Here is an 18,260-nt window from a genome sequence, read left to right as displayed (position 1 = left end):
GCTTCCCGTCCTCTCCTCCCGCCCGTTCAGTCCGTCCCATGCCGACCCCTCGGCCCAGCGCGGCCCCGCACCGTTGGCGATGAGCTTGGCCGACAGCTGCTTGACGAGCTCGGGGATCCGCTCCCATTGGCACTCGGAGCGGCACCGCTCGATCTCCGTCTCCAGCCGCGAGCCCGCCTTCTTCGTGGCCATGGCCGGAGTCCCCGAGGGGCGGCGGCGCCGGCAGCGGCAGTGAAGGATGGGGAACGTGAGGGCTGCGCGGCCCGAGCGCAGGGCGCCGAACGCCAGGAGCAGCGCCCCCTGGCGGGCCGCCGCGGGACTGCAGGGGAGGAAGGCGGGGGAGGGGGCACTCAGCACGCTGCGGGGAGGTGAAAGCGAGGGGTGGGCAGAGAGCGTTACAGCCCGCCCCGGCGGCCCTCGGGCCAGGGAAATGGCGGCCGGGCGGCCACTGAGGGTCAAGCTCAAAACGTGTCCTTGCACCACAGCCCCCTCACCCGCCAGCCCGCCCAGCGCCGCGGCTAACGCCTCTTCCTGCAGCCCACCGCAGAGCCAACCCGACCCTTTGCTGGGCCCCGCCCCCCGAGTGTGGGAGCCCGCCCCTGTCCTTAGTGCCCCCTTCTTCCCCGTGCAACCAGCAGTAACCAGCCTCCTCCGCCGAAGGCGCTTGTTGCCCAGGCTGAAGTGTCTCCCCCACACAAACCGGCTCTGCTCCTGCTTTGCCTCTCGTTACCGCAACGGTGCAGGAGGCCCCGGAAGGCGGAGCGCGCCCTTAGGTACAGGGCAGCAGCCGTGGAGAGACGAGGTGGGGCGCGGGGCAACGTTGCAGAGGAGCCATCGGGCCAGGGATTTGCTTAGCAGGCAGCCCCGAGCACGGAGGAGGAGGAGGGAAGAGGTCTAAGAACTGAGGGCCGGGGAAGGGAGGCGAACCACCAAAGTGAACGGACTGAGAGGACGGGGGAGGAATGCCTCAGATGATCAAGTGGAAATGGGGCTGGTCTTGAAATTATGGCTTACTTGGGGAAGACGGGCTAATAAGAAAGGCGGCCAATAATTTATGAATTAGAGGAATGAGTCTTGGAATTATGTAAATTGTTGGAGGAGTCTGAAATAGGAGTGGGCACGACTTCAAATCTTTCCTAGCCCTTAGCCTAAAGTCAGAACAAGGTATTTACTTTTTTTGGTTCTTCAAATAAATTAAAACAAGATTACACTTTGAAACTAAATGTCAAGAGGGGTTTTTTTACATGTCAAAACATTAAAAAAAATTCAATTCAGTCAAAATTATTTGATAATTTTGAGAATAGGTTCTCAACCTGAAACTACTATTAGGGGGCAGGAATAATTTGTCCAAAACATTTTGTCCAGTTCTAACACATAGATTGACAGCTAAGTTTTAAAAAATGGCCTCTGACTGTCAGGTGACTCCCTTTGTAGGAGGCTCAACTTGGACATCCTGACCTCATTTTCAGAGGTGCAGAATACTTCTAGCCCTTAATTAAGTCAGTTATAAGTGCTCAACCTTCTAAAAATGAGAACAAGGTCTGTGAACCCATAAATGGAGTTATCTAAACATAGTTGATACATCTGAAAAGTTGATCTAAAGTGATTTGATCTAAAGCGATTTTCCAGAGATGACACAAGAAGTCTGTGGAAGAACTGGAAATCACACCAGATCTTTTGAGCCCCAATGCAATACTTAGGTCTCTCTGTGGCCAATGCAAAGTGAATCAGTGGTCTCAGTCCAATTCCACATAAATGCATCCATAACACAAAAACATCACCATCACTGTCAACAGTAACCTCCATTTAGTTTTAGCAGAAAAACCAAGTACTGAATGTGCCAGAAACCCCTTTCTTCTCCCACTCTGCCATCTTCCTCCCCCCACAATAGAACTAAGGCCCATCAGCAATACAGCTGGGAGTTTATAATGAGACAAAGCATGATCTAATTATAATGCACTGAGCACAGGACCTGAAGCCAGGCACTCCAGAATTTTAATCCTTGTTCTGTCAATGAGGCATTGTGCGGCCTTGGGCAAGTTATTTAACTCTTCTGTGGCTCAGGCTCGACACTACAGCCGGGATCGACGCTCTGAGATCGATCCACCAGCAGTTGATTTAGTGAGTCTAGTGAAGACCCGTCAAATCGACACGAGATTGTTCTCCAGTTGACCCCTGTACTCTTACCTTACTCTTCTCGTCGGAGGTAAGTCAACGGAAGAGTTTCTTCTGTTGCCCTCCCGTGGTGTAGACCCTGCGGTAACTCAACCTAAGGTACGTCAACTCCAGCACAAATCCTGCCCCTAACCAGTTCCTTACCTTCCACTCTATGTCAAATTTCTGCTAATATCTACCACATTGTACGTAATTTTTGACTATCATTTTAAAAGCTCTTTTTGTGGCCAGCTAGAACATCTGAAGTGCTGAATAGCTCCTTTACTGTGCAGGCACCCACACTCATTACATGCAGGCAAAAGTCTCACTGAAGTCAGACTAATTTTTCTAGTAAGCATGGTACTGAATGTTGACGTGTGATCCAGTGATGTTCTGGGCACCCTCAACTACTGAAGCAGTATCTTTCCTCTAAACTAAGTAAAGCCGATATAGAAATTACTGACAGACAAACATGATGCCACAACACCATTTTTACAGTCAGGTTTTTTAGAGTCAAAATACACTTTAAAGGAAATTTAGATCATAGTGAGAGTTAGCAGTACTATAAAATCAAGACTTTGGCAATGTGCATATTATATTAAAAGAGCCAGACCCTTGAAGATCGTTATGATGAGCACAGTTCAAATAAACCAGAAGTGAAATGAACTGTAATGACGTACTTCCGAATTCAAGATTTTGCACTTAGACAAGTTTATTTTTAAAGGTAAAACAAACACATCTGTGAACATACACACAATTAGGTAAATGTAAGCCCTTACTGCTTTTTTAAAGTTAAATTCACACACAAAACACTTCAAAGAAATCCAAATAGCAAGATAGCACGTTCCTACACAATCAATGTTCAACTCTGTTGTTGCTATCAAGTTGATACAACTCATTCAGTCCTTGCCTAATACAGGAAAAACAAACTTCAAGACTTGGAAAAGAATATACGTCTTTACAACTTTTAGACAAGTATCTGATGATTTCTTACAATTCTCAATAAATAATCCATAGTATAACCCCCCTTGATTTGTATATTTCATCTTTAATGAATGGCAGTGCTAACCAGCACTGTAATAAAGCATTTAAGAGAAATTAACATTGCTTAGCATATATACAGCAACAGAAGGAAAACACACTGACATTTTTCTGTCTTAATAATTCCAAAGGAACCAAAGTTCCACATTACACAATAAGTTAACACTTTTAAGTTCTAGCCCAGCTAGAATTAAACAAGCTGAACAAGGTATTGTTTACTATCATTAACTAAATCTTTGCATATAAACTGTATAATATTACACAGATATTATTTCAGTAAAAGCTATTATAATATATTAAATTTTGTAATGCTACCTAAAAATATCTAAATCCCCTTTGATAATCACTAAAATATTTTTTTAAAATGGCATCCTGTGAGGTTAGAATATAAAAGAAAGTGAACTTTGATAGTCAGATATCTTTTATTCATTTCCCAGAATATCTTATGTTCTTTAAAAAAAAAAATCTTCACAGATCTAGAGAGATAACATACAAATGAAATACAAATCACACACTAGAAACAGACCTCATCATATATTGAGTAAATGGGCTAAGCAACTGAAGTCCTTGCAAAAGGAGATAAAGATTTTCTTGAATTTGAACAATTAACATTTACATAAAAATCTTTCCTCCTCTTCAAAATGTAAAAAACCTGCTCACAATAGAATCCTCAATCTGTAGGTTCTAGCTCACCCAATACTTCTGCTCAGTGGCATAGCCAGGTGGAGGGAACAGGGGGAGCGATCTCAAAAAAAGGCACCATCCACTGCAGCGCTTTTACTCACCCAGCAGTGCTTTTACTGATGGGGCGGCACTCTGGGTCTTCGGCAGCACCTCGGCAGCGGGACCTTCACTCGCTCCATGGGTCTTCAGCAGCATTTCGGCAGTGGGTCCTTCAGTGCCACCGAAGACACCTGGAGCTAGCGAAGGTCCTGCCACTGAAGTGCTGCCGAAGACCCGGAGCGCCGCTGGACAAGTAAAAATTAAAAAGGTGCCAAGAAATTTAAAAGGGGCCACTTGTGCTCAGTGGGAGAGCGGCCGCTGCCCCACTCCCCCTCTACCTACGCTACTGCAGTTCTGCTGCATGACTTACCTTCCCCATACCAATTCTCTGATGTTTAAAAAATGTGCACTTCTTTTAACAGCTAGTTATAGCTCATGTAAGTAGGAAGCACAGCTCAGATGTTGACAAAGTAAAACTCATTAGAAACAGGTCCCAAAGAATGAAAAATATGATTAGCTCTTTAACGACTGCCCAATAATCCAGTAAAATCTCAACTATAGCATATATTCTTTAATATTCTATTTCAAGTGGGACCTTACCCGCTGTACTCATGTCATTTTTCTTAAACTGGAGTAGCAGACACAAAAGACAATCATATTGAAATCCTTTTCATAGCCAACCATACCAAATGGGAACAAGACTGTACTAATGGTTAGGCTACAACAATGACCAGTTAATAAAAAGCATATATTAAAAGTCAACGTTCCATAGTTTAGGCAGAATATTTGTCCTACAGTATCTTAAGCTTGTCATAATATGGTGGGAAATGCCCTGGAGATTCTAAATATATATTATATATATAAAAATATAAAATACACCTTCAAGACATTTAGAAAAACCCAAATAGCCATTATTACTAATGGACCAAGAAAAAATGTTTCAGATTCTGCTATCTCTGCAGACACTGCTAGCTCTATAGAGCAGTTAAATACTATTCCAGAGCTATAGTCACATCATCAATAGTGTTGCTGCACTATCAAAGAACAAGATAAAAAGAGCCATTAATTTCAACATCAAAGAACAAGCAAAAGCAGTTTTCTAAATGGAAAAGGTCAGAACTGCTAGAGAAAGATATTTTATTTTCAGCTTCTAAAATGAAAGTATAAAAGAGGTTTTAAACATGACTGTACCCTTTTAAGAAAAAAGATGAACTTACCAAAAAATTGTATTCAGAAGCATCAAACCATTTTCTTACCACATAAGCTAATGTGTGGTAAGTAACATGAGGTAACATGCGATGAACACAAAGCAGTTTATAGTTTTCACGTGTTAGCACGTCAAGGTCAAGACTAGCAAGGGATAAGGTTGATGTCCAACCTCTTTCAAGGGATTACAATCAATACTTTATTTTCCTAGGCTCAGGCAGAGCCACCTAAGCCTCTAACCGTGGGCCTCCCACAGCCTGGCAAGGAAGCAGGCAGTGGAGAAACTAGTCAGTCTTTTCTCTCCCCTGCAATAAAACAGACTGCCACTGGGGATGCTGCTGAGCAGCTGCAACAGGGGAAGAACAGCAAGTAGCTGCTCAGAACGCTCCTGGTTCATGCCAGAAAAGAAGAAATAATGAGGCAGTTGGAGAAGGATGCTCCATATTGCCTCCCCATAGCAACATGGCTGATCAAGCAGTTCGGTTTAAAAATTGCAGAGCATGGCTCACTCAATATATTTTCAATTCATAATCAATATAATATTTCTTCTTTACACAATTACCCTTGAAAGCCACAATTTAGTGCTCTGAAGGCCTCAGGTTGGACACCACTGACACAGACCATTGGTTCTAACTTGGAAAGCCATCCTGTTAATTTTTTATCTCATTTAATCTAACAGCCCCCAGAAATTCTTTCAATGGTTTTGTTAATAAAAATATGCAGAAAGAGGGAATTTTTATTGTTTTAGAAAAATAACCTGTATTACACAGACTAATATTGTCACACATAGAAAATAAAACCATATGCAACAAAGTGGCAGAGTACTTTTATATGACCTAGATATTTAAAATTAAGAGGACTACCTCCATAATAATTAGTTTTATTACTTCTTGAGCATTGATAATGTGCTTGGCAATGCACAAGACAAAATACAGAGAGTCCCTGCCTTTAATAATTTGCATAATCCAAGTTCCCAACTGCAAGGTGAACAGTAATATTAAGTTCTATGTTTTTAAATATATTACGAAGAAAAGAAATCCTAGCAATGGTAATGGCCTTTTACTAGACAGAGTTAGTAACATTGTTAATAACGATGCACAAATGCAAAAATGTTCCGTGAGTATTTCTGTTCTGTAATTGGAAAGAAGCAGGATGATGTACTTGTATCATACCTACTGATCAAGTAAGTTCCCATTACATTAGTAACTGAGGAGGATGTTAGAGAACATCTACTATGAATAAATATTTTTAAATCAGCAGGCCTCAATAACTTGCAACCCAAGACTCCTACAAGGAAATCTCTGGCTCGCTGATGTTAATTTGTAATAAATCTTAGAATACCAACGAAATTCCAGAAGACAGAAACAGTGCTATTGTTGTGCCAATATTCAAAAAGAGCAAGCAGGATGACCTGAGTAACTATAGGCAGGTTAGCCTGACATCAGTTCTGTGCAAAATTAAGGAAAAACTAATTCAACTGATAAAAAACTAAAGGATAGGAATATAATTAATACCAGTCAACATGCCTTTATAGAAAATAGTTCTCAAACTAGCCCAATTTATTTTTTGGTGAGATTACAAGGTTGGTTGACAAAGATAACTGCATAGATGTTGACATGCATCTGACGAAGTGGGTATTCACCCACGAAAGCTCATGTACCAATATGTCTGTTAGTCCATAAGGTGCCACAGGACTCTTTGCCGCTTTTACAGATCCAGACTAACACAGCTACACCTCTGATGCATAGATGTTGTATACTTAGACTTTTGTAAGGCATTTGACTTAATACTGCATTCTTATTAAAAAACAGAACTATACAATACAACAAACAACATGTTAAATGGACTAAGAACAGGCTAATTAACAGATCTCAAAAAGTAGTTGTCAATGGGGAATCCTCATTGAATGCATCTGTTTTCGGTGCAGTTCCACAGGCATCAATACTAGGCCTGACACTATTCAACATTTTCATCAATGAACTGGAAATATAAAATCACTACTGATAAAATCTCCAGATGACACAAAGATGTGTGGAATGGTAAATAAAGAGGAGGACAGGGCACTCATACAGAGCGATATGGATCACTGGATAATTTAGACCCATTCAAACTAAATACATTTTAATATAACCAAATGCAAATTTATACATCTAGAACAGTGATACTCATCCTGAGGCTCATGAGCCGCAATGTGTCTTTAATGTGTCTTCTGTGGCTCTTTGCAACACATGATACTAAGGCTGTGTCCACACTGCCACTTTCAGTGCTAAAACTTTAGTCGTTCAGGGGTATGAAAAAACACACCCGAGCGACAAAAGTTTTAGTGCTGAAAAACACGAGTACAGACAGCACTTTATCGCCAAGAGTCACACTCCCGGCGAGAAAACGACCATGTCCCATTCGTGGTGGGGGTTTTTTAATCGCCGGGACAGCTCTCCTCCAGCGATAAAGCATGACTACCCTGCCCATGTCATAGCGCTGCCATGGCCGCGCTGTAACATGGGCAGTACAGACATACCCTATGTGTGTGATTTAACAAACAACAAAATCAGGATGCTTTTACTGTGTTATTACCCAATTGTAATTGATAAAATAATAATACTTGGTCAGTCATTCTGCTGTGAGAATAACATATGAATAACATGCAACTTAGATATATATGTTATTCTCACAACAAAATTACTGACAAGATGTTGTACAAATCTACACTGGTTACTCTGGTGATTCAACAGTAGACTTGGGCCTGGTCTACACTGGGGGAAGGAGGGGTATCGATCTAAGATACGCAACTTCAGCTACAAGAATAGCGTTGCTGAAGTTGGTGTATCTTAGATCGACTTAGAATCACTTACCTCACGTTCTCGTGGCGTGAGATTGACAGCCGCCGCTCCCCCGCCAGTCAGCGAGCAGACATTTGTACTGAACAGCAGTACATTCTGTATCTGTTCTGTAACTTAACCTTGGTTGTCCATGTAGCTCTTTCCCCTTGCACTACATTCACAAAAAATGGGAAATGATTTGTCATTTTTGTTTAAACAGGACTGGCAAGCTGCTTTCAACAAAATAATAGTTTTCTTTATCCTCCAGTCATCTCTCTATCCCTTAGGCACAACTTTAAACAATACAAACATCAACCCTGAGATTTCTTTACCCTCTGCTGCCTTTAGCATTAATTCTGTGCTCCACCCCTTCTCCCTCTTCTCTCCTTGTTCCTGTTCCCTAATTCTAAGGCCTGGTTTGTACTTAAAAGTTTTGCTGGCATAACTATGCTAGTTAGCAATGTGAAAAAAACCAACCCCTAACTGACACAGCTATGCTGGCAAGAGTCCAAATGTAGTCTCAGTTATATAAACAAAAAAAGACCATTTTCTATTGTAGAGAGCTTATTTCATTCGGGGAACTGATATAAGCTATGCTGACCAAAAAAAACAATTTTGTGGTTATGAAATGCAGCTACATTCGCAAACCCTTTCTAATATAGACAAGGTCACAATCAAAATTCTTATATTTTCTCTTCTTCCCTTCATTAAACATCCAAACATCTTGCTATTAAGAGAACTAATTACATAATTAACAACTGGTCAAGAATCCAGCAAAAATGAGTATTTATGAGAGTAAATATTTTAGGGAGAACCGAAGCTTAGAATATTCTAAACGCCCCAAACGTGTTGCCAAAAATTAAAGATGACTTTCTATTAAGGAGTATAATACATTGTACCTCTGCATCCAGTCTGCACTTTAATCTGTGATTTTTTTTTTAGTGGTTCCTTTGCCTTTGCGGGAGATAGGGGGAAGAAAAGCTGTTTTTCCATCTTTATCTCAGACAAATTTAAAGAAGTCAGTTGATTTCAATAAGAATTCTGTGGGTGCAGCTATTAACAGGCTTGGCTCTTAACTTTATAAAAAAAAGCTCATTTTTAAACTCCACTTTACTTCCAAATAAACATCAGATTCCAAAATCTTTCTAAACTAAGCCACTAATTTAATTTATTTTCCTAGTTGAATTAGGGCAACTAACACATATTAGCTTTTCTAATACTTAATTGATAGTTTTAGTCTGGTTAATTTTTATGTCAATTGCTCTCTTTCGTTCTTAATGTCAATACAGACGCTCCCCGACTTACGCAAGCGTTCCACTCCGGAACACCTTGCGTAACTCGAATTTTGCATAAGTTGGACACATATACCCGACTATTACACACACAAAAAAAACAAACAAAAAACAACCCTCCTATTTCTAGCTTACAGAACTTTTCCCGTAAGTGCGGATTTGCGTAAATCAGGTTTGTGTAACCTGGGATCATCTGCATTTTAAACAAAGGTGACTTTTACCAGTGAAGAGACTACTAACTGGGAGAGGACTCAGGAGGCATAAATTCTGGTTCTATTTCTGTCTCTGCCACCATGTTGCCTTTGGCAAATCACAGCCTTCCTGTGCTTCAGTTCCCCTTTATAAAATGCGCCTAATTCTAGATTTGCTTAAAATTTGTGTGGGAAATTCTAGAGAAAAATATGGAACATGTCAATTCTGATTAATATTATCAGCTTCCTTGTAGAAAATTTCAAAATGAGAATTATTTCAAATGGACATTTTGAAAATAAAGTAAATTTTACATTTAATTTAGACTTAAATTATAATTTTATTTTGGTTTAAAAACCAGAAACAAAATATTTTAATTCAAATTGACACTGACACAAATTTTCATTTTCAATTAAAAAGTTGCTTCATTTAAAAAATGAAATAAAAATTTAAGTCAAAACAAAATGAAAATTTTCATTTTTAATCTGTTCAAAACTACATGTGCAAAAACTAAAAAATAATTTTACTGCAATTTTGAACAAAGATTTTTTGCTTAAAATTTCTTGCAGGAAATGTTTTTGTTTTCCAACCAGCCTTACTTAATATTATCTATTTTTGTAAAGAACTTTGGAATATATGGTTCAAACAAGTTTTGTGTGTGTATTATAGTTAAGGCTACAATTTTGTCACAGAGATTATGTGACTCTGTGACTTCATCCCTGGTGGCTGGGAACTACAGGATCCCGCCAACTTCCACAGTGGCAGGGAGCTGTGAGTTACCCCCTCACTGTCTGAGGCAGCGGGCCCCTAAGCCCCGAGCCACCATGAGCAGTGGGCGTACCCTGCTGCTTCTGGCCACCGTAGGGGGAAGGCAGGTGGACCCCTGCAGCTCCCTGGCCACCATGGGTGGGAAGGGGACCCTGGCAGCTCCCCAGCCACCACAGGGGATGCAGGGGGGACCCCCAGAGCCCCGCCATGGTGGCAGGGGAGGGGAATCCCTGCAGCACCCCATAGTGGGGCAGACGGACCCCCACAGCTCCCCATCACTTTGGGGGGCACGGGGAACCCCACAGACTCCAGCTGCTGCAGGAGGGCAGAGGGACCCACACAGCCCCCAGCTGCCATGGGAGAGTAGGGGGATCCCTGAAGCTCTGAGCCCCCAAGGGCAGTGGAGACCCTGGACTTCAGGTACCCCGCAGCTGCCCAGCCCCTTCCCAGTTAATCATGGATATTTTTAGTAAAAGTCAAAGACAAGTCATGGGCTCCCGTGATTTTTTCTTTATTGCCCATGACCTGTCCGTGACTTTTACAAAAAATATCCATGACAAAATCTTAGCCTTAATTATAGTATTAGTATTATTTAAAAGGTAACATTACTTTCTTGGAATAGCAAAGAGCATGTATTTTTTCCTCTTGATTTTTCAACTAGCCTCAAACTTGCAGATACACAAGTTACTCATAAACATGTTTCCAGGATAGAGGTGTAGAATTATATATTTTTATCCAATTTTTATCAGCTTTACTCTATATTACATGTAAAGTGTACATATCTACAGCATTTGCAATACCGTTTGAAAAAGGACACTGAAGTTAAGAACTATATTATATCATGAATTTAGCAAACTACATGACTAAATGTTACACATCACACACACACTTTTTTCTTTTTAGGAAGAATTATACAAACAACTAAAATAAGCATATCTGTAGAGGTGCTACAAAAAAGAATAAGGTCTAATATAGCAGGCCTCAATAAACCCCCAAAACAAAAATACATATCTGACTTTACAGTATATTTGGTTAAAATATAAAACTTATCTATAATGCATTTTACTTTGAATCATATTTCCTAAAACTAATGGTATAAAAGTCAGGACAAGGTTGCGTATTTTGTTTACTCTTAAGCGGTTTTTAAGCATAGATTTCTAAAATGGACTTCACTGTCACCATAGATATTTCTTTATTTTTAGTAGTTTGTAAAGAATTTTTAAAAAACAGAAAATAGTTAACTCGTGTTCAATACTCAAAAATTCCAATTTCTACTTTAAAAAAAAGTGCTAACATAAAAATAAGCTTTCCCATTCTTGTGTCATGCAATTTCACAATCTTCCTGAACAAATATACTAGTCACTCATATGCTACACTGATGAATGCTATATAAATTTCCAGATTGAACAGAAGAAGGAAAAATGTTTATCTCAAAGCACAAGGAGAGGAGACCCATACCTTCCATCCATCAATTTTTGTAGTTCGCTCAGTGAACAGCTCTGGAAAACAACTGGTAGCTTATATATATTCTCAAGCTATACCTTGTTAACTTTTTTCTTCAATAATCATTTCACTTTTCTTATTTTTTTCTTACTATTTTTGGATGCAAGTATATACAGTCAGTAAATACATCAGACTCCCCACATCAGTCTATGCAATGTAGACCCTTAGTTTTGTCCACCCATCTGGAGCGTAGGATGCATCGGCTCACTCCTAAGTTTTTGTTGCTAAATAACAATTCAGAACTCTTAACTCAACAGACAAATAAGTGACTTATAAAAATGGAAGGTGGTAGGGGAAAGCTGGCTTGGAGCTCTACAGTTGTCATTTTTACCAACTTACAAGAGACTGATGTCTCGGGAGTAAACTGAAGATATTTTTTACAGGTTGACAAAGACTGAACGATCAAGGCACTTTGGTCTCTAGAACAGTAGCAGCCCTACTAATTCCAGTTTCCACTACCTAGGAAATTCAAACATTAGGATTCCTCAGAAGGAAGAAAGGAAATACAGTGGTGGTCACAGTAAAACACAGTGAGGGGTGTGTGTTACCTGTATTGGGGTGCAGGGGGCATTCAAAGAAAAGATATGGACTATGATCAGGAAGACTGAGCCAAAGCCTCTGGTATGATTAGGGCCCTATCAAATTCACAGCCTGTGAAATCTGGTCTTTTGTGTGCTTTTACCTTATAATATATAGATTTAATGGAGGAGCCCAGCGTTTCTCAAATTGGGGGTCCTGACCCAAAAAGGAGTTGCAGGGGGGTTGCAAGGTTATTCTAGTTGGGTGGAGGAACTGCCACCCTTACTTCTGTGCTGCCTTCAGAGCTGGGCAGCCGGAGAGCAGCAGCTTTTGACCAGATGCCCAGCTCTGAAGGCAGTGCCCCACCAGCAGCAGTGCAGAAGTAAGGGTGGCAATATCATACCATGCCATCCTTACTTCTGTGCTGCTGCCTTCAGAGCTGGAGGGCCACAGAGTGGTGGCTGCTGACTGAAGGTCCAGTTCTGCAGGCAGCAGTGCAGAAATAAGGGTGGCAATATTGTACCATGCCATCTTTACTTCTGCGCTGCTGCTGGCAGTGACGCTGCCTTCAGAACTATGACATTGGCTAGCAGCCACCACTCTCCAGCTGCACAGCTCTGAAGGCAGCGTCGCTGCCAGAGGCAGCTTAGAAGTAAGAGTAGCACTACCGCAATTCCCCCTACAATAACCTTGTGACTCTCCTCAACTCCTTTTTGGGTCAAGACCCCTACTATTACAACACTGTGAAATTTTAGATTTAAATAGCTGAAATAATGAAATTTATGATTTTTAAAATCCTATGACCGTGAAATTGACCAAAATGGACCATGAACTTGGTAGTGCCCTAGGTATGATGCTTAAGGCATAATACTACAACAAAAAATTATAACTGAAGACCAAATAACTATTAAAAAAATAAAATATATACACACTTGTTAAAAATTGAGAATAATACTTATATAGTAACAATTCTTTAGAATACTGATAAAACACATACATGACAGTTGTGTGAATCTATTCCTTTAAGTATATTCTGGAAGAAGCAGCAGGGGAATGTGGCTGTGCTGGTATAAAATTTTGTTTAGAAGAGCAGCGAAAACAGGTGCATCAGTAATGTTAATCTGGAAGATGGGAAATGTCAGCCATCTTGATGGTATACTGTATTTTTATGCTCTTCTGAAGAACAGTAACAATTATCCACTGTAGTAAAATCTTCTTTTATAATACTGCACGTGAGATAAGTGTACTGAGTACTTTGTCTGACCTTCTATGAAGAAACAATCCTCTAAATTAAAGACAGATTGCGCTTTGTGTGAGAAAGAGGAATTTAATTAGAAAGTCAAGTAAAACTCTGGTTTTGTGCTTTTCCTGCTCCAAGCCTTTCTCTTTTTTCCTATCTACCCTAAATTGTTACCGTTTGTATTTTTAAAAACAGTAAGTTCTCAGAACAAATAAATAGTTTTTGTACAACTAAATATTTTGATTTTTTAAAAAAATACATTAATATAAATAAAAGTAAATAGTTACTTAGAGCTATACTGTTAAAGAACTGGGTTTTCAAGAAACTAATCTACTGCTCTTCCTAGTACTGTTGACTGCACCAAATAATCTGGAAAGAATGGAGAGATATAAATTCAAATTAAATTAGAATCTGTCAGTAACATATCCCATATTTCCTCTTAATAAATGTGGCTGAATTTAGTATTTTGTGTTAATTAGAGAGAAATCTAGAAATATACATACAATTAGAAATATGGGGCTTGATTCCACCTTGTGCAGTGGTTTAAAAGTACCTTAAACTAACTATAAATGTAATTTACATCTACTTAGTGCCCTTTTACACTAATAGAGTGGTGTAAAGTAGTCTTAGCTTAAATGAGAATCTAGTCCTAACATTATGGTGTGGCAAAATTTTACACCCACATTGCACAGGCATAAATGACTGCACAGGCACAGGGCAACGAAGACTCAGGTCCATGATATTTATATGTGACTGAGTACCGTTCGTCCTCATATTAAAAATTAAATAGGTGATAGGCAAAACACTATACCAGTATAGCACAAAAGAAAAGCAGACTTTGCATCCAAATATCCTTACATAAAAGAAAATGTCTTTTATGCAAGAGATGTGTACCCGTAACAGGTAGCTGTAATAATTCCAGAGTCCCAATATAGTCTAAAAATGGCATAATGAAGTATTTCATAAATGCCTGTGCGATAAAACAATGAAAATACAACTGCACTTTCCTCAGAATGAAATGATCACTCTTTTAGTCAATTTTAGCAATTGTCCAAAGAGTCCATAAAAAGTTATTTCTTCAAGTTTCCAAAGCAAGGGAACACATTTTATTATCCCCTTAATTTAAAAAAGTTAAATTCAGCAGGGTCATTTAATTCCAATTTTTTTTCCATTTAAAAACCTTTTTGGTTTTGTTTAAAAAGTAATTGAAAAACTGTACAGCAAAAATATCTCAAAGTGAGGTTTACGGAACATTACAAACAATCAGCACTGCAATTTGTTAGTGCTGTTTGCATAATAAATATTAATTGTTGCTATGGTTTCTTTGTATTTACTGTAGGTTTACTGGGGAGAGGGAATGTATTTGTTTACAAATGAGTTGTATTTATTACTGAGATTACTCCCAAGAGAGTATTCAAAAAGCAAATCTGAATATTATATTAATATTAGTCTAAAATATCTTAACACCAGCCACTTTAAATTGTTTGTGTTACCAGCATATATACTGATTTTTAAGATTAAATATACTAATTCTACATAAACATTGCAAATGTCTCAATATTCACATCAACGTAAAATTAATGCTGCAATTACTACTGACACTCATGTCAAAAAAAGTAGTAAATTAAGTAATTCACATCAGTAATTCTCAAATCCTCAGAATGCTGTCATTGATAATATTAAAGCAACACAGAACAGATGTTGGGTCTCAAAACCTCTTGGTTTTGTCAAACACAGTCCTTGTAAACATGGCACCATAAGATTTCTCAGCACTGTTATCTGATGTAATTAAATAAATAAAACAATTGACAAACAATTCCTATATCTTTTTGCATAGGGTTTGGATTAAGTTTACTTCAAAATGCAGCAAGCTGTTAATAAAATCTGTTACTCAGCTAGGTTCCAGTCATGCTAACAATTACACATGTACTTTACACCAGTAGTCTCATTGACTTTAATGGCATGACTCACATGTGTAACTGTTTACAGAATTGGGGTCTTATTTAACACTTAATAGTTAGTTGTCCATAGTCATTCAGAAGGTGAGGAGTAGAAGTGCTCTGCATAAGTTTACAAAATATGCTATTCAATTTAAAAGTATATCAATGGAAATGTTTCAGTAAAAGTCACATATTTATGATTCCAAACAGGTTATGTACATAATATACTACCACAGCAGGAAATACCTCACTGTAGTACAACAGTGTACAGTTGTGCAACACAGTGTTTAGTTTAATTTCCCTTTAGTTTTCCCAGTGCATATGTGCTTTACAACTACACTATACAACATGCCCAAGTCTAGTTATTTATTATGTACAAGATAGAAGCAAGATGTGAGGAAGGAAATGTAATATAAGGAATAAAAAAAAATAATGGCAAAGATACAGAGTTTCATTCCTGCCAGGTGCTGAACACTCCTCCAAAGATGCTAAGAGCCCATAACTCCCACTGAAATCAGTGAGACTTAAGGACACTCAGCATCTCAGAGCAGCATGCAACACCTTGTGGGATCCCAAATACACTCCATGAGAAAACATCAAAATCATTCAGATGTTTTATAAAGCACAAATAAGAAAAATATATTTGAATATTTTACAATCAGTATTGAGCTAACTGCCATGTTTGTGCAATGCAAAAATTAAAAACATCAGTTGGCATGCATTCAATATGGACCCCATGATAACAAAAATGGAATTTGGAGTTTCTGCATCTTTTAAAAAAAAGATTCATCTTGGTATCTTCAAGTTATCATATAAATATAAAAGATAAACACAATACATTATAGCTGTTCCTTGAAATAGATATTTGAACACATGACCATTTTTAAAAAAATGTTCAGTACTAAATTTCAACTTCTTTTCTTCAAATGGGTTTTGGAGCTTGAAAAGTTTTTTAAAAAATTATATTTTCTAGAAATATAAATAAACAATAGCATTACAGTGCAAAGTCACCTCATCTTGCTAGCCATAGATTCCTTTTGCATCTAGATCAGGGGTCGGCAACCTTTCAGAAGTGCTGTGATGAGTTTTCATTTATTCACTCTAACTTAAGGTTCCGCGTGCCAGTAATACATTTTAACATTTTTAGAAGGTCTCTTTCTATAATATATAACTAAACTATTGTTGTATGTAAAGTAAATAAGGTTTTTAAAATGTTTAAGAAACTTCATTTAAAATTAAATTAAAATACAGAGCACCTTGGACTGGTGTCAGGACCTAGGCAGTGTGAGTGCCACTGAAAATCAGCTCACATGCCGCCTTCGGCACCTGTGCCATAGGTTGCCTACCCCTGATCTAGATAATATAAGACTGTTATATTCTGAGTAGCGTAAAACCAATTTTAAGGAATATATTTGTAAAACAGCATAATGGTACTCCTTTTATGTTCATCTCTGTTCTTAAATTCCAAAATAAGGTCCAGGTTCCAGCCCATCCTATGCACCAACACAAGGGAGTTAGAAGCAGGAGCGGCACCAGGGTTTTTGGTGCCCTAGGCGGGGGTCCTTCCGTGCTCCCGGTCGTTGGCAGCAATTCTGCGGCGGGGGGGGAGGTCCTTCCGCACTCTTGGTCTTCAGGGAACTTCGGCAGCGGGTCCCAGAGCGAGTGAAGGACCCGTCGCAGAATTGCCACCGCTGACCCAGAGCGCGGAATGACCCCCCGCCACCGAATTGCTGCCAAGGTCGGCAAAATGCCGCCCTCCCAAATCCTGGTGCCCTAGGCAACCGCCTAGGTCGCCTAAATGGAAGCGCCGGCCCTGGTTAGAAGTGATGTAAGATGGCCTCTTGCTTTAGTGCACTGTACTGCCATTACTTGTGTGCAGAGGGAACCAGAGCTGCTATGACCCTCCTTATGCAGATGGGCAGGAGGACTCTTGACTCTACTCCACACAACGTGCCTAGTTACATAGCATTTCAGGGAGTACACATTGACTTTTACAGCATATTCCCTCCCTGGAACAGTGGGGAAACTGAAAGGAGATTATGCCTCTCAGTAACACTCTTCTTCCAGGGACAAAACAACAATGTGATTACCCCTTACTCAGGACTAGACTGCATACCAATCCAGCCCTAAGAGAGTTCAATGTTGGTTGTATTCACAATATTATACCACATCCAGTGATTCTGAACTAAGACTAAAACCAAATGTCTTGAAACAAAAAGCTAAAAAGGCAGAACTGAAACAAGTTGTTCAAAGCAATGAACATATCCCTGTAATCCCTCTGTTCCAAGGAGGGACAAGTACTACCAGACTTATCACCTCTTAATTGTTCAAGAGAGGATATTTCTCTGCTTTTCAATCAGAGAACTGGAATATGGTTTCTGGGTTATTGCTCTCTGCAGGATTTGTTGGCTGCAGGGTTTTTGTTGGTGTAATTTTACCATGAGAATGAGAGGAGGAAGAATGTGAACTTTCACTGGAACTGCTACGTGTCTCTGTGCTTGTACTTGTCTTTTTCATCTTCCTTCTTTTAGCAAGAGGTGCCTTGTCAACATTCTGGAGGCAAAATCCTTCCCTTTTGTACTTGTTAAAGGCCTGTTTCAAAATAAAAAGGCAATTTATGCATTTATAAAAGGTTTAAGAAATGTTAGAACATGTATAATAAGGTATGAGTTCTATGTTTTATTATTTCTCAAGAGTCATGTCTATACATTCTTCATGCAGTTTATGACAATTTTACAAGCCTTTAAACTAGCGCTGTAAAGCGATTAAAAATATTACTCCCACAAGTAATCGCACTGTTAATAATAGAATACCATTTATTTAAATATTTTTGGATGTTTTCTACATTTTCCAATACATTGATTTC

General features: G+C 39.2%; 2 protein-coding genes across 4 annotated transcripts in view; both read right to left on the bottom strand.

Annotated features, from left to right (window-relative positions):
• The window catches only part of TTC7B (tetratricopeptide repeat domain 7B), a 352,148-nt gene extending 351,895 nt beyond the window's left edge, over positions 1-253 (bottom strand). Inside the window, exon 1 of one of the 3 annotated variants that reach the window (XM_030558926.1) lies at positions 72-253. In XM_030558926.1, the coding sequence (XP_030414786.1) occupies positions 72-192 (121 nt within the window). In that variant the 5' untranslated portion in view covers positions 193-253. The remainder of the gene's footprint in view (positions 1-71) is intronic. The other 2 variants (XM_030558927.1, XM_030558928.1) reach the window with 2 other exon arrangements.
• A 16,886-nt stretch (positions 254-17,139) lies between these two features.
• Positions 17,140-18,260, bottom strand: part of RPS6KA5 (ribosomal protein S6 kinase A5) — a 161,013-nt gene continuing 159,892 nt past the window's right edge. Inside the window, 1 exon segment of the mRNA XM_030558925.1 lies at positions 17,140-17,986. Coding sequence (XP_030414785.1) covers positions 17,747-17,986 — 240 coding nt within the window. The 3' untranslated portion in view covers positions 17,140-17,746.

The sequence above is a fragment of the Gopherus evgoodei genome, chromosome 4, assembly GCF_007399415.2.
Source record: "Gopherus evgoodei ecotype Sinaloan lineage chromosome 4, rGopEvg1_v1.p, whole genome shotgun sequence".
Classification (NCBI taxonomy): Eukaryota; Metazoa; Chordata; order Testudines; family Testudinidae; genus Gopherus; species Gopherus evgoodei.
Note: the sequence above shows the minus strand (reverse complement) of the source record. Positions and strands in the feature narration are given on the sequence as shown.